At 35.4% G+C, this 17,848-nt stretch overlaps 1 protein-coding gene and 1 pseudogene across 1 annotated transcript; one reads left to right on the top strand and one right to left on the bottom strand.

Moving 5' to 3' along the window:
- Positions 1-2,030: 2,030 nt before the first annotated feature.
- Positions 2,031-2,615, bottom strand: LOC143556933 (uncharacterized). The gene has a single exon (XM_077046136.1). The coding sequence runs from the start codon at positions 2,613-2,615 to the stop codon at positions 2,031-2,033; it is 585 nt and encodes a 194-aa protein (XP_076902251.1).
- A 12,494-nt stretch (positions 2,616-15,109) lies between these two features.
- Positions 15,110-17,105, top strand: LOC143556928 (lysM domain receptor-like kinase 4; annotated as a pseudogene).
- Positions 17,106-17,848: the final 743 nt, after the last annotated feature.

Here is a 17,848-nt window from a genome sequence, read left to right on the forward strand (position 1 = left end):
AATATGTCGAAACTGGTTAGGCATGAATGACGCGTGGGAAGACTAGGAAATCAAAGCAGCCCGAGCGGAAAAGAAGTCGGGGAGACTATGAAAGAAGCCAAAGATACGCCGAGCTGCTAATACTGATAAACGTCAGTTATCAGATGCCAAAACGGCATTGGAGGCAGAGAAGGCTCGCCGATCCGTTGCTGAGGAAGCCAAAACTGCCCTCCAGCATTAATTAGATGGACGCGATGAGCTTATAAAAACTCTGAAGGCTGAAGCGTCAGCCAAGGATGAACGCATTGCCAATCTTGTTACCAAGAACAGGGAGCAAGCCTTGGAGTGTGCTGGGCACAAAATGGACCTTGTCCGAGCCCAGGCGGACAAAAGATGGTTATTGGCGGAAGGCGTTCCCCAGGTAACTCTCGCTTCCTATCCAATTATTTTATGAAAAATAATCATATCTAGGGCTCTTGTTCATATCTTCTGTATTAACAGGTTATTGCCCATATCCGGGAGGGAGATGAACTTGGGAATTGTCTCACAACGTTACTGGTCGCCTATTCTCAGGCTGGTCACCAGGCAGCTTTCCAGGAAGGTCTTCAATATGCAGAAGAGAAAAGGCCTCTTGAGGAATTTTCCGTGCATAGCCAAGACTCCGCCAAAATTCTTACTGAGAAGACAAAGACTTTCGATAACTTGAAGTTTGTTATTGAAGACCAGATAACCGCTCTTGTAGAGAAGGAGGATTGTGTTGACCAGTTAAAGGCACTCCATACTGCTGATGATGAAGATCAAGAAGACGCGGAAGACGAAGATGCAGCACTGTAGTTATAAGTTTTTGAAAACCGCATATATTCGTCTTTCTTGTAATCTTGTAATCCCATTTGAACAAAAATAAGAAGTTGTTTCATCCGGTACACTTTGTTTATTTTTCATAATATAAGTGTTTGTAGGATCTTCTTACTTGTCAATAAAGGATTACACGATGCTCTGTTGTAAGATCATATAAGTTCCATTTGGTATGCGGACCAGAATATGTATATTACATAAAACTAAAATGTAGGCTTAATAAAACTTTTCATATGAAAGGGCGTAAGCCAAATGAATTACAAGCAACTACGTTAGATATCTTTCTACTAGTCTATTAGGCACGCAGGCCAAAATAAAAAGTAAATAACAAGTCTTGCTAAATGTAGCACTTCTTCAACTATGCCACATTCCATGTTCTGGGGATCTCGGTACCATCTAACTTCTCCAACTTGTAAGCACCCTTGGATAATAATTCTTTAATTTTGAAGGGCCTTCCCAAGTTGAGGCCAATTTTCCCGAAGGCTCATGACCAGATGCTTCATTATTGTGAAAGACAAAGTCTCCCGCATCAAAAGTACTCTTGTGGACCCGCAAGTCATAATATTTTTGCAGTTGGCGTTTATAGTTATGCTCACGAATCAGTGCTAATTCCCTCCTTTCTTCGAGGAGGTTGAGGTTCAACCGCAATTCTTTGTCGTTATCATTGATCGTCAAAATTCGTGCGAATAGGACCCCGATTTCAGCTGGGATCATGGCTTCAGTGCCATAGGTTAAACTAAACGGCGTTTTAGAATTACTTGAATTCTTCTGGGTGCGAAAGGCCCAAAGTACATGGGGCAGTTCATCGACCCAGCATGTTCGTTTAGTGCCCAATCTTGCTTTAATCCCTTCTTTGATTGTTTGTTTGGTCCGTTCGACCTAACCATTGGCTTACGGATGTGCCACAGATGTGAAAATGTGGGTGACATGAAGTTCTTTCAGCCACTCTTGCAATCCGCTGTCCGCAAACTGAGTCCCATTGTCGCTCACAAGTTCTAGCGGAAGACCAAATCGACAAATTACGAATTCCCAAAGGAATTTCTTGACACTTGATGTCGTAATGGATGCGACTGGTTTAGCTTCCACCCACTTTGTGAAGTAATCAATGGCCACAATTAAAAAATTTGACACGTCCCGGGGCTTCTGGAATGGTCCCATAATGTCAATAGCCCATTTTTGGAACAGCCAAGCGGAGGTTACTGGAACAAGTTCATTCTTCGGGCGCAACGTATTGGGAGCATGACGTTGACAAGAATCACATTTCCTGATTTCTTGTATAGCATCCATATACACCCCGGCCAGTAGTACCCGGCGTTCATGATTTTCGCTACGACAATTCTCGGGCCCACGTGAAGACCAAAAATGCCTTCATGAACCTCCCTAATCAAGTAATTCGCGTCCTCGGCATCCACACATCTCATAAGTGGGCCAAGAAAGGATCGTCTGTACAAGACTTCATCTTGCATTTGGTAGTTCAAGGCCTTGTGCCTTATCTTTCGAGTCGCGGCCTTCTCTTCTGGTAGAACTCCTGATGATAAGTAAGCCATGATTGGCGTCATCCAGGATTCCATGCCAGTCTGGATTACTAAAACTTGGTTCTGTGGAATGGACGGACGATCTAGGACTTCAACACGAATGTCTTTAGCAAAGTGCTCAAAGTTTGTTGAAGCCAACTTGCTAAGGGCATCCGCCGACTTGTTCTCGCTTCTCTTGATATGAATGACTTTGCATGAAGAAAATTGGAGGATCAAGTCCTTTGCTTGTGACAAATATGAAGCCATTACATCGTTTTTTGCTTCATAAGTTCCATTAATTTGTCCCGCGATCAACATAGAATCCACCCGCGCTTCTAGGTTTCTCACTCCAAGCTTCTTAGCTAATCGTAGGCCTGCCAGAAAGGCTTCATACTCCCCCTCTTTGTTAGTGCTTTTGAAATCTAACTTGATGGCGTAAGTAAACTAATGACCCTCGGGATTAACTAGCCTCAGGCCTGCGCCAGATCCCTCGTTGCCCGAAGCTCCGTCCGTGAACAGTGACCAAACTTGCCCTTTTCAGAAGGTACTTGGGGTTGTTGTTCAACTAAGCATTCTTTTTCCTTGTGTTGTGAAACTTCAGTAACGAAGTCCGCCAATATTTTCCCTTTGATTGCTGGTCTGGGTTTGTATTCAATTGCATGTTCACCCAGTTTGATGGCCCATTTTGCCAATCACCCAGACAATTCCGGCTTTCTTAGTACATTCTTGAGTTTATATCCCGTTAACACATTGATGGGATAACCTTGAAAATACCTACGGAGACGCCTAGCAGCATAGACCAACGCCAGATGCAGCTTTTCGAGCATCGGGTATCTGGTCTCTAGGCCTTTCAATGTCCTACTGACATAATAAATTGGCGTTTGAACATTCTTTCTGTCTGTCAATAGTATAGCCCCAATGGCGATATCAGATGCCGATAAATATAATATCAAAGGCTCTCCCGCATACGGTGCTGTCAAGATAAGTAACTCCTTAAGCATTTTTTGACCTCCAGAAATGCTTGTTCAGCTTCTGCGGTCCACTTGAAATGTGCATTTTTTAGGCAATTTCTCAAGGTTGAAACAAACGGGTAAGATTTAGTTGCATGATTTGCTAACCTGTTTAATGCAACCAATCTTCTGTTAAGGGTCTGGACTTCTTTGAGAGAAGAAGGAGAAGGAATGCGGGCTACTGCCAGGACTTTATCCGGGTTAGCCTTAAAACCCGCGCCTGTAACAATAACTCTTAAAAGTTTTCCTTCCTCCATCCCGAAGGAACACCTGGCTGGATTCAGCTTCATGTTGATACTTCTCAAAGTTTCAAATGTTTCTTCTATGTCTCTCAACATTTGATCTTCTTCGATGCTTTTTATCACCAAGTCATCTATGTACACCTCTAAATTCCGACCAATCCGATTCTTAAAAGCTTGATCCATATGTCGTTGATACGTAGCACCGCGTTTTTGAATCCAAAGGGCATCATTTTGTAACAAAATGTGCCTTGGTCTGTGCGAAATGCTGTCTTGTCCTTATCACCCGCCGCCATGCGGATCTGGTGATAGCCTTTGTAGGCATCGAGGAAGCATTTAAACTTGAACGGGGCCACAACATCTACTTTAAGATCAATTTAGGGTAACGGATAACAATCTTTTGGGCACGCCTTGTTTAAGTCTTTGAAGTCTATGCACATCCGCCATGTTCAGTTGCTCTTTGGAACGATGACCGGATTGGCCACCCATGTTTGATATTTGATTTCGCGAATGATTCCAGCATGAAGAAGATCTTGCACTTGTTCATTCATAGCTTTGGTTTGTTCTGGACCCATCTTTCGCTTCTTCTGGAAAATCGGCGTGAACATTGGGTTCACCCTTAACTTGTGTTCCGCAATATTACGCGAGACACCGGTCATATCGGCGGGTTGCTAAGCGAAGATATCCATGTTCTTAGTTAATAACTTATTCAAAAAAGTTCTTACTATTTCAGAGATAGCATGTCCGACCACAACTGTCTGATCTGGGAACTTTTTGTTCAATACCCACTTTTCTGGTTCAGTCCTCTGAACTTGCTTTGGAACTTTGCCGGGTTTCGAACTTTCTGTTGCAAAGCAGTGTCGATTAACATGAATGATTGCTATGCCGGTGCGGGTCGGAACTCCTACCGCACCGTGAGCTGTAGATGGGTGAGCGTTAAAGTCACTAATTGCCTCACGTTCTAAAATGATATCATGCTTGGACATCGCCTGCAAGACCAAAAGTCAACTTCTTCGGTTCTCGAATGGATGCCATCACTAAGAGTGACTGGAAAATATATAACCCCTTGCAGGTGCATCACCTCACCCCCAAATCCAAATACAAGTGCATGAATAGGGTTTAACCTCTCCTTATCTTCTTCGTCGAGTTGCTCAAAGCACTGTTCGTACATTATGTCTGACGTACTGCCTGTGTCAAAGAAAACATACTGCGAACGTTAATAACCAAAAAGATCGGTGATTATCAAAGGATTTTTGTTGCAAGGGCCTCCTTTAACTCATGGAAAAATCACAGGTTCATTCTTCCATTCTTCATCCAGAAATTCTCTCCTATTCCCGCCAACTTTGTGTCCGCCTTGTATCATATGAACATTCAGGTCTTTGACTTGTTTTTTGGGCGGACTCTGATTATCTCGCACGGGAGCTTTACCAGTCCCTAGCCTTGCACCTTTGACCAAGTGTCCAAGTTTTCTCGATTTCACAGCCGCCTCAATCTCATTTTTTAAAGCTACACACTCATTCATATTATGACCTATGTCATTATGAAATGAACAGTTCTTCTTAGCATCAAGGAACGATCTCCTTGTGAGTGGTTGTGGTTTCCTGAAGTTCATGTTTTTCAGTAGTGAGAATTTTTGCAGGGTCTTCGACAGTGGAGTCCAACTGTTAGTGCCTCGAGCTGAGGAACTTGCTATGCTCTTGTTGCCAATAAAAGATCTGGCATCAAATGGTTTTGATGCTTCCGCAGAAGGCTGTAGCCTTGACCAAATTGTTCCTTTTGCTTGCTTATTCGGCCGCGGAGTCTGGAATTCAACCTTCAGGTTCTGCTTTTGACTATTAGTTTCCAAAGTATTTTGAGTCCTTGCGAACAGCTTCGCCGCGGACATAATTATATCCCAAGATGTGGGCATTTCATCTCTACCAGTTAGAGTCCAAATCAATTCATTGCTCCTCACATTTTTGGGGAAGGCTCCCCGCAACATGTCTTCACTCACTCTGCCAATATTGAGACTCTCATTGTCAAACCGGGTAATGAAGTCTTCAATAGACTCATTATTCTGTCTAACCACGTCTAATATTTCGGACGGGTCACAAGTGTGTTTTCTTGGCTGACTGAAGTGTTGGAAGAATTTTGCAACGAAATCATCCTAACTTTTGATTTGCTTGTCTGGTAACTTCTCAAACTATTCCCGTGCTTCCTCGGTGAATGTCAAAGCGAACATGTGGCACCAGTAGGGAAGATTCCAACCGCTGACTTCTCCAACAGCCACAAAATTTAACAGGTGATCACTAGGATCAGTCATCCCATTGTATTTTCTTACAGATGTTGGGATTTTTGCATTGACCGGGAACGGAGCTGTTGCAATACGTGCAATAAACTTTGATTTTTTAGCGAATGCTGCAGGACGATACGGCTTGGTAAAGTCCTCCTCCGCGTCACTATGGTATTCAGCATGGTGTACTGTCGCACGCGGGCGACTAGTCCCCTCCCAATCATGGAGTCTGCTATCTCCGCGTAGTAGCTGACAGCACCCAGACGGTATAATGGATCAAAACTTTCTAATTCTTCTCAGTAGGAAGGTGGACGTGTAACCCTACGAGGATAACCACATCCCCTCCTGACAAGCTCATCTTCTGGAAGTCCATCAGTTTGAACGCTTCCACGAATTTGACTATTCCTCAAAGTTGGAGGAGGAGAAAGAGATCTCCTAGGGGTTCATCATAATTCAGAGTACAAGCACGGAGTTGCTCTTCGCGTACCATGCACTCATACTCGGCTATGATACTTTCCCGTTGGATACGAAACCATTCCTCAGGAGATAAAGGTTCTCTAGCCTTGGAATTTTGACGCTGGGTCCACACCGTCTCAGAACCATCAGAATCCACTTCCAGATCCAATTCTATGCAAGTCCGGCGAGTTTGCATCGTGACTCATCCCAAGTCACCCGGGGAAGGACCTCTGGGTGGCATGACACATTCCAAATTACCTAGAGTAGAACCTCCAGATGCATCGACATTAGTAGAACGTCTAGCAATTACAGGAGTTTCCATTGGCCCCTCAGGAAGTTGACTCATATCGTACGAACCAAAAACCAATGCAAAACTTTTGCAGTTCTAACACCAAAACAGATGGCGCCAATGAAGAAACACAAATCTGATCCCCTTAACGGGTCCTGGATCCAATGAGTCCACAGGGTAGGATACGAATAATAGTCAATTGCGATATGAGCACAACCTCCGGAAGTCCAGTGACAGAAACCTGCAAAACAAGCACCGTGTGCTCATTACGGGAAGGACAAGAGGGGGTCTTCCCGCAACCACCCTCCTGGGTGAGAATAAGTACAGTTCTGATGGAGAGAAAGTACTTAAGTATTTTGAGTGGATAGTATAGAGTGAATGTATTACCTTATGGTGATTGTGAAGTATTTATACCCGAAGAGTGTGGGAATATGATTGGGCCAGTTGTCCCATTCTAGAAGATCTCTCGTAACCGCCTGGACACGTGCCCTCATGTAATAGGTTGGGCTATACGTTGCATGTGCATGGTTGTAACAACCTGGACACGCGTCTCTTTATGATAGGAGGAAATATATATGGCCATGTGCATAGTTATAACAACCTGGACAGCTGTCCTTCATTCATTGGTTGGTGGGTCACGTATTCTCCAAGCAAGGATCTTGGTAAATCTTCTAGAAGGTAATTACTTAATTACAGTTGTCCTGTGGCATAGCCTTCCGGTCGTCCTAGCGGGTGGATATGTTACCCTGCGGATGACTTTTGAGGGTGCCTGGATGCTTCCGCGCATGATCCCTAGGACATAGCGTTGTCCCTTATTTAATAAGTTATGCGGGTGATCCATATGTCCCATGGGTGGCATATGAGGGGCTTCCTTCTAACCCGCGGGTGATACTTAAGGGTAATTGGGTCTTTTTGGTACCCTACCTCTATAGGTACCATTTGATATGATATCAATGAAAACACCAAAAACATACTGAAACCAAAGGGTATCAAAATCGAAAACATGGAAAATGAATACTGACGTTGATAGTTTTGGTCAAGAGCGGTTTGATACAATACCGATACTCGACAAAGAATACTCATCCATGTTGGATACTCGGATCCTTAATGCTTCATTTATGTTTCCCTCTATAAGAAAATGTAAACGAAGTAGGAAATGGTTTCTTTCTCTCGTGTCAACAAAAGCCAAATGATACCCATATGGGTGGCCATATCCAGTGACGGAACTACAGGAGGGTCCGGGGGGTCCGTTGACCCTCCGGCCAAGCAGGTTTTGTTCCTTCATCCGAAAGGTTTGTGTTATCCTGACCACCAAAATTGTAGATGAAGAGCAGTAGCAACAAAGAGGATTGAACTAAAAGAAGAAAATGTAAAAGAAAGGAAAAAAGAAAATATATGCTCATCGGACTATTAGAGTTGCAGGTGAAGAAGATGATACATGAAAGAAGATCATGTGCACGTAAAAAGAGGAAGACTAATGTAATAATTCAACCAACTCTATAAAAAATCTATTTAAGCCTAGGTCTATATTTATCATTGAGACTTAATGTACTACACACTTCATAAAATTATTAAATATGTTATAATATCAATAATAAAAATATGATAGTAATATAAATGACAGTAATTAAAACTTTTACATAAGTCATTTATATAACTAGAATTTTAAATTATATTTATTTTAAAAAATGTTTATATGTTTAATTTGCATCATTGTTTTAGTTTTTTTATATCAATTAAAAATTTATATATATATATATTATAGAAACACATTGACCCTCCGTATAAAAGTTGTTGGTTCCATCACTGGCCATATCCATATGCCGTTCAAAGAAATACGGACGATAATAGTTAAGTGATAAAACCAATACTGTTACAAAATGATGAAAGTTGATTGGTTTTATACTTCTATCCGAAAGTGTAGATTTAAGAAGCACAAAATGTAAACATCCGATTTTTGTAATGTTAATTTTTAACTTGTAAAAGGTGAGATAATGAGACTTGACTGACCCGGCCCATTTTAAAGTCTTTCTGATCTTTGGGTTCCAAAACATGGCCCAACTTTTAATTTTGATACTAATAAGAGTCAATATGCAGACCAATTCTGCCACCTGACTACGTTGCCAAATCCATTTACTCCGGAAGGAATATACAACATTCTAGGGGTGTGTACAAAACTGAAAAAATCGAACCGAAACCAATAAAACCAAAAAAACCGAACCGAAAAAACCAAACCGAAATAGAAACCGATGGTTCGGTTTTGAACTTTAGCTAAAACCGAAATATTGGTTTTGGTTCGGTTTTGTATTTTGTTAAGAACCGAAAGGACCGAACCAAACCGAAATAACCATAACGTCTTAACCATAATCATTAAAACAAAATCTACCGATGAATATTTGTTTAATTTTAACATATTGTTAATACAAATATATTTGGTTTGCAAGTATGATTAAAAACTAATAATAGGTATCTTCGGTTTTGATTTTGAATTTTAATTTCAAATATGTCTTTTATTATCTTTTAATATTTTAGGTCCAAATATTTAATTTTCTATTAATCATTAGTTTAAAGAAAAAAAATGGCATGCTCGATTTCAATATCTTGGGTCAAGTGTTTTTTGCCCAAAAAGTTTTGGCTCGACTAGCAAAACCGAAAAAACCGCATTCAAAACCGAACCAAACCCAAAAACCGAAAACCAAAAACCGAAACCAAATGGTTTTAAAAAATCATAAAACCGAAAGTTTGGTTTTTGATTCGGTTTTAGTCAAAACCGCACCGAACCGCACCACTCACACCCCTGCAACATTCCATTCATTAGTTTATTCACACTTTTTATTTTATTAAACGCAGGAGAAAAAAAAACAAAAAAAAATGTAATAATAACTCCAATGGGAAATGATTGTCGGTAGGCCCTATACTTTTTCAAATTCTCAAGCTACTCGATAACCAAATTCAGACGTTATATTCCTAGTAATATATCATTTAATGCCGGCTGAAACTACAAGCATTGTATCATGATTAGTTTGTTTAACGAGTATAATTCTTTCTATATGAAATAATTCATACAGAAAGTTGTGGGTGTAGAATTGTATTGGTTTGTGTAAGTTCTTTTTTTTTCGAACTCAAAAATAAATTCCGTTAAGAAAAACAGAGGGAAACTTGTGAGTGTGGATTAAGAAGGTTGGTGCTTGTTTTTCTTTAGAGTGTGTTTTTGTTGGTGTGCAATTGTATTGAGTGTGTAAGTTTTTCTAGTCAAGCGATCCTTGCTTAGATTATTTGTTGGTTTTCTTATAAAATCTTTAATCTTTAAATATTATTAAAGCAATACAATGTGGACACATGACCTTTAACTAGGTTGTTCACATGTGCAATCCAGTCATCAAACTACCATTTTCAGATGCTCTAATTTGTGCCATGTGTCATGTCGACCAAACACCAAAATACTTATTTAAACCTTAATATTTTCCATCAAAATCATTTTAATCTTTCTCTCTCTCGGCTAATAACTCCACCATCCACCATTTTCTATATTCCGGTAATGTAGATCGGGATTAATCGTTTTCCGGTAAGGTTATATATTATACTCTAATGGCCAACAATGTTATTTGATTTTCCGGCAAGGTAATATCTCTTTCCGGTAAGGTTTTTCGATATAGTTTATATTTATTTAAATTGTTATATGATTTTGTGATAATCTCTTTAGGTTGTATATCAAAATCCAAGATTCAATTGATATTTTGAAGATTTTACGATTTTCCAGTAAGGTTTTCCGGTAAGATTTTTGTTTTCCGTTTTTGTTTGTATTTAATCTCTATCTCTCTCTCCCTATCTCTCTCGGCTTACTAACTCCACCATCCACCCTCTTCTATATTCTGGTAATGTAGATCGATATCAATCGTTTTCTGGTAAGGTTACATATTATACTCTAATGGCCAACAATGTTATATGATTTTCCGGCAAGGTTATATCTTTTTCCGGCAACATCATATTTTCTTCCGGTAATTGTAGATCTAACCTTTTTATCTTTGTTTTCATTGTTAACTGATTTTTTTAAAATCAGTTTAGGTTCTAAATCAAAAACGGCGATAAAGCTAATATTTCTACGTTTTTACGTTCTTCCGGTAAGTTTTTCCGTTCATGTGTCATACCTATAACAATGGTTGTTTTATATTTATTTGAAATTTTATATTTTTCCTGTTTTTTTCTTTCACATGTTGTTCTTCTAGGTTCTAAATAAAAAGTTTCATCCATGGACATTATCATTAGTCTTTTCCGGTAAGACCAATAATAAATTGTAAATCAGTGGTTTAACGTTCCATAACATGTAGCATTACCGCGATTAATTTTTTTATATTTATAAAACGATTACAATTTTGAAATTTAAATTCCAAATTTAAGTTAAATTTGAAATTTTTAAATGGTAAGTCAATATTCCATAAAGTCTAAACTTACTATCATTACAATTTATTATTTTCTAAAACGATTTGATTTAAAAAGTTTAAATTTCCAAATTTAAATTAAAGTTGATTTTTTTTATTTAACTGTTAGTCAAACGTTTAAGTTGGTAAGTTAAACGATTTGATTTAAAAGGTTTAAATTTCCAAACGATTTGATTTAAAAAGTTTAAATTTTCAAATTTAAATTAAAGTTGATTTTTTTATTTAATTGTTGGTCAAACATTTAAGTTGGTAAGTTAAACGATTTGATTTAAAAAGTTTAAATTTACAAATTTAAATTAAAGTTGATTTTTTTTATTTAATTGATGGTCAAATGTTTAAGTTGGTAAGTTAAATGATTTGATTTAAAAAGTTTAAATTTTCAAACAATTTGATTTAAAAAGTTTAAATTTCCAAATTTAAATTAAAGTTGTTTTTTTTATTTAATTGTTGGTCAAACTTTTAAGTTGGTAAGTTAAACGATTTGATTTAAAAAGTTTAAATTTCCAAATTTAAATTAAAGTTGATTTTTTTATTTAATTGTTGGTCAAACGTTTAAGTTGGTCAAACATTTTTAAATTGTCTGGCCAAAAATTAAAGTTGAATTTAACTTTTAGTTGAATTTTTTAAATGGCTGATTAAGCAAACATTCATAATGTCTAAAATTACCATCACTAAAATTTATTATTACTAAAACGATGTAATTTAAAATTTATAAATTTCCAAATTTAAATTAAAGTTGAATTATATGAATTACTGGGTAAATATTTCATAGCATGTAACATTACTACGATTAAAATTTATTATTTGTAAAACGAATATTAATATTTAATTTTCTTATTTCAGGTTATGTTCCCAACTTGATATAGCTAATTTCATGGGTTGAAGATTTGTTGATAAGATATCTTATTTTTTGTTTAATATTGATGTATATTTTTGTTATTATTCATGTATTTATGTATTTTTCACAATTCATGTAATTTATTTGATATTTATATAATCAATCATATATAGTTGTTGGTTTTGTCCATTTAATATATTTTAATCAGAACCGATGTATTAAAGAAAATTTTTTTTTGTATCTTATATTTATCTATTTATCAATGATAATCTCTATAATTTATATAATTATTATAATTTTAGTAATTTTGTTATTATTAATTCATTACCTTTTTCTATTTAGTTGTTATATCTTATTTTGACAGAAATAATAACATTTACACCTTACCAATTTTATATTTCAATATAATTGAATTAAAACATTGTTATTATATTGTAAGATACATTATATATTCTATATATAACCAATTACGTTATATATGGAAAATCCAATAAATAAGTTATAAAGATTTCATGATTTTAATTACAAGATATTTAAACTTTTTTTAAATTCGGAAATTGACCAATCTTTCAACAAATTTTTAAAGGTTTTATTTAATACTCTCCATAATTTTAAACTCATTTCAAAATCTTTCCATAATTTTTTTAAGTTTTCAAAGTAACCGATTTGATTTTCATATTTGTAGTTATTTCTAAATTAATTAGTCATATTAGTAAAATTAAAACATATTTGATTTTAATATTTTTTATTTGGCATTAACTAGAATAAGTTATCATTTTAATATTCAAAAAACTGATTGTCAAACTAAAAATACTTGTCATAATTGTAATGTAATCTTACTTTAATTTACGTGAATATTAATTATTAATTAATACTAAAATAATAACCGTGTTATTTTAGAACACAATATTCAAATTGACATAATTTCTAATAATCAATACTTAATATATCATAATTTAAATAACCGTTTTATCATCATTTATAAATATTATTCGTCACATATGATTTAGTGAATATTATTAAACATGACAACTTTTCATAATTTATTAATATTATTATTCCCATGAATCAAGATATTTCAAATAATTTCTATCTTTACATAGAAGACCAAATTCAAACTTAAAACTACAAAATAAAAACTCCTTTTTAATTAACATATTTAAACTCTTTTTAAATTCGGAAATTGACCAATCTTTCAACAAATTTTTAAAGGTTTTAATACTCTCCATAATTTTAAACTCATTTCAAAATCTTTTCATAACTTTTTGAAGTTTTCAAATTAACCGACTTAATTTTCATTTTTGTAATTATTTCTAAATTAATTAGTCATATTAGTAGTATTAAAACCGATTTGATTTTAACATTTGTGATTTGGCATTAACTAGAATAAGTTATCATTTAAAAATATTCAAAAAACTGATTGTCAAACTAAAAATACTTACCATAATTGTAATTTAATCTTACCTTAATTTACGTGAATATTAATTATTATTATTAACTAATACTAAAATAATAACCGCGTTATTTTAGAACACAATATTTAAATTGACATAATTTCTAATAATTAATACTTAATATATCATAAATTAAATAACCGTTTTATCATCATTTATTAATATTATTCGACACATATGATTTAGTGAATATTATTAAAAATGGCAACTTTTTATAAAATATTAATGTCACTTTCTATTTCAAAAATTAAATTAATCACATATTAATTTCTTATTGTTATTAATTATAGTAGATTCAATTGATTATGAGATTGCACACCCGAAACATAAGTTTTTTTTTATATTAACCGTTTTAATTTTGGTTATGTATGTTCAATATTTTTTTTTTGAATTTGTGTTCACAAAATATTAATGTCACTAAATTTCTCAATAATATATAATAAACACGTATTATATTTTTATCCATTTTAACTAAAAAAATTTTTAAACATAATATAAATCTTCTAATTATAACATCCAAACAATTTGATAGTCTAAGTCTTCATAATGTTTTCAAAGAATATTAAAAATATTTGATAATTTATTTTCTATATGTTTATATTTTGTTTTCATTGATTTTGCATCATATTTTTCCACCTTTAATTATTTTCAAAGTCAACATAAAATTTTTTAATCTTTCCAAAGTTATTTAAAAATTCATTTATTGTAAAATGTTTTCAAGTTTTCCAATTTTAACAAAATATTAATGTCATTGATCATTTAAAAGTTTGTTGCAAGATTGGTCAAAAATCAAACAAAATTTCATAATTTTTTAAAGTTGACTAATTCCAATTTTTTTATATTTTGTAACTATTTTGAAAATATTTCAAAACAGGTTATTTTAGAAGAGTATAAAATTTGTTAGGTATAAAATGACGGCCAAAAAAGGTTTTTATATTTTAATATATTTAGTGACAAGTTATTCCACCCGCGTGTCACGCAGGCCTACGCCCTAGTTACCATTAAAATAACTATATATGTTTTCATAATTTAACCACCAAACCTTATAATGTTTTATTAATGTAAGTCTTGCTTGTTATGTATATATTTACTTTTAAATTTACCTAGAGTAGAAAATAATAATAAAAAAATCACTTAATTATTCAACATGAAATAATAATCATCAAATAATAACAGAATTTCGTGTCTTTCCATTTACAGATAAATTATACATTAAATTGAACATTAATAATATGAGTTACTTTGGAACAATATTTAAAAACTGGCTAAGCATTACACATGTCATTCACAATTGGCACTATTCGATACATCAACGACATCTCAATATATGCTCTATCATTCATCTTTATCACTCAACCTATGTTATAGGTCATTATACCTATCATTCCCATTCCTTACTTTCTTTTATCTTATTGACGAATTAAATAAATGATAAAAAAAAACCTTCTTCCCATTGGGCAAGGAGAAAAATGGTGGAGAATGGCTCGCGTGATGGAGACCATATACATTATTTTATAGGTATTTGTTTTTTTATTTTTCCACACAATGTTAATTGATTTGTTAAACATATGATAAAAAATATTAAACATACGACTAAACATATAAATTAGGAATACCAAATCATATTTTTTTTTATGATTAAACTCCCTTTCACCACCATTTTGGTAGGTATCATTACGTATTTATGTCCCTTTCTCAACCTTTTTGCCCCCTAATATTGTATTTGAGAAGAGTGGAAAGTTATACATATGACATCACCCAAAGCCTTTTGTTTAATGGGAAAAGCCAAAAACATTAGTTGGTAATCGTTCACATTCACTTAGTCAACAAAACATGTTTTTGAAATCTCAAATCAGCTACTTATGTTCAATATTTAGCTCCTAACAATTAAACCAAAATGTTCCAAACACAACTTTAGTTCCTGACAATCAAACCAAAAAACATTTCAAGTTGTCAACATGAATCTCTTTCATTTCATATTTATATTGGTTGTGTTTTTCACCACCATATCTCATGCTCAACAAATGTATTCAGGAAACCTCGTTATGGATTGTAACAACAGCGACGAAATGGGACCGTCCCCAGCGTTTCTCTACGCCTGCAACGGCATAAAACCGTCTTGTCCCGCCTTCCTCTTGTTCCGAACCCAACCTCTATACGACACGGTTATGACCATATCGAATCTTATGTCCGTTGACCACACGAGTCTAGCTCGGATCAACAACATCATGGATTCCAACAAAATCCTGCCACTAAACAAAGAGCTTATCATCCCGGTTACATGTTCTTGTTAGGTGAGTATTATCAATCTAACACCACTTTTGTTATCCCCACTGATGATGACACTTATTTTACTGTTGCAAACTCTACATACCAAGGTCTAACCACTTGTAGTTCACTTATGAGAAACAATATTTATGACCAATATGACTTGCACCCTGGTCAGAACCTTCAAGTGCCACTTAGATGTGCATGTCCTACGGTTAGTCAAACTCAAACCACAATGGGAGTTAGATTTCTTTTGACATACTTGATCACATGGAAAGATTCATTAAAAAAGATTAGTAAAAGGTTTAATGTAAGCACTCAAGATTTAGCCTTAGCAAACGGGTTTTCTTCTGCTAATGAAAATGATATTTTTCCATTTACAACTCTTCTTGTCCCACTTTCTACCGAACCTTTGAGTTCCTTGACAAGAACACTTGGTCAAGAGAAAAATCTATCCAAAAAACGCGTAATGATTGGGGTCATTGCAGGTAGTGTGTCGTCTATCTTTTGTTGTTTGTGTGTCGGATGCTTTCTATGGAAACGAAACCGCACGAATAGTGGCGAAAAGATAATAAAATGGGTGTTACCTAAAGATATTCAACTTGGAATTGCCAGTGTTGATCAGAATTTTAAAATCTACCGATTCGAGGAACTGGAGGAGGCTAGCAATGATTTTAGCCTGCAAAACAGATTGAGTGCTTCGGTTTATAAAGGTAGTTTAAGGGGTAAGAAGGTGGTGATCAAACAAATGGGTGCAAATGCAAATAAAGAGGTGAAAATTCTCCAAAAGTTTAATCATTTCAATCTCATAGGACTTTATGGTGTTTGTGAACACGATAAAGCTTGTTTTCTTGTTTATGAATTCATGGAAAATGGTTGTTTAAAAGACTGGCTTGCAAACAAGACTTTCCAAGAAAATCAAACTTGGATCGATAGAATTCGAATTGGTCTAGATGTTGCAAAGGGTTTGCAATATCTACATAACTTTGCAAGTCCAGCATATGTTCATAAGGACATAAACAATAATAACATTCTTCTCAGTAAAGATCTAAGAGCCAAGATTTCAAAGTTTGGTCTTGCAAGGTCAACCGAAAAAGGGCAAAATGGTAATTCATCAATAAAATGTCCACTTGAGTCAAAGGGCTACCATGCACCAGAGTACATAGAGTCAGGAACTGTGTCAACCAAGATTGATGTTTATGCATTTGGAGTTGTTCTTTTGGAACTAATTACAGGATGGAAAGCTGTGTGTGAGAATGATGATGGGGAAGAAGTCATGTTATCTGAAAAGGTTATTGACCCTCGTTTGCAAGTTAGACACCCCCTAGGGTTTGTCATAGATCATGGTGAGCTCGCCACGCGTCTGGTTAAACTGAGTTTAGCATGTTTGGAAGCTGACCCGGAGCGAAGATTAAGCATGAATGATATTGTTTCTACACTCATGATGATTCAAATGGATGCACAATGCGTAGATACCGTGTCCACGGTGTAAACTGTTCAAGCATCCTTTATTAAGGTTTTCGGTCATCATATCCGATGTAAATAGTCATAACATGATGAAAACTAGCTAAAATCAGGATATCTAAGAGTTTATGTTATTATTATTATTTGTTCTCACATTTATTTTTATGTTTGTTTGTTAGTCGTGAGTCTGTCTCCATTTTATATATTTAAATACTTATTAACGCTTTATCGTTATCTTACAGTTCGGTTATGAAGGGGTATGCACCCGCCTTAACATCGAGCGGGGCGGGTCAACCCACAAGATATAGACAAGAGGCTTGAAATCAGGATGTCATGAAGACACAAAGCCAAAACCTATGCGCAAGCGCATGAAACATCTGCGCGTGGCGCATATCACATATGCGCAAGCGCATGAAACATCTGCGCGTGGCGCATATCATATACGCGCAAGCGCATGAAACATCTGTGAGAATAAAGAGAAGACCTTGCGCATCCCCGGGATAGGCGCATAAAGGCCGCGCGTAAGCGACACACAACAAATGAGACAATAGTCTAATCCAAATCAGGATAAGGACAACCATGATTGTACTCATCAGGCAACCTTCCAGAAGGTATCTTTTAAGGAATAAAGAATGTGCTGATGTTGACAGCTGCCAATGAAGGGTGGACAACTCAGCAACGCCCATGTGCCACCACGTGATGGCACATGGGTCAGGTGAAATACCTTGGTCAGAGAATAATCAATGAAAAAGCACCAGGTGTCCTAAGTAC

Source organism: Bidens hawaiensis, unplaced genomic scaffold (genome assembly GCF_021521415.1).
Source record: "Bidens hawaiensis isolate Kalapana, Puna unplaced genomic scaffold, B.hawaiensis_p1.1 tig00018757_1, whole genome shotgun sequence".
Taxonomy (NCBI): Eukaryota; Viridiplantae; Streptophyta; class Magnoliopsida; order Asterales; family Asteraceae; genus Bidens; species Bidens hawaiensis.

Coding starts and splice junctions, on each gene's coding strand:
- LOC143556933 (XM_077046136.1), bottom strand. CDS start 2,615: ATGGCTTCATATTTGTCACAAGCAAAGGACTTGATCCTCCAATTTTCT.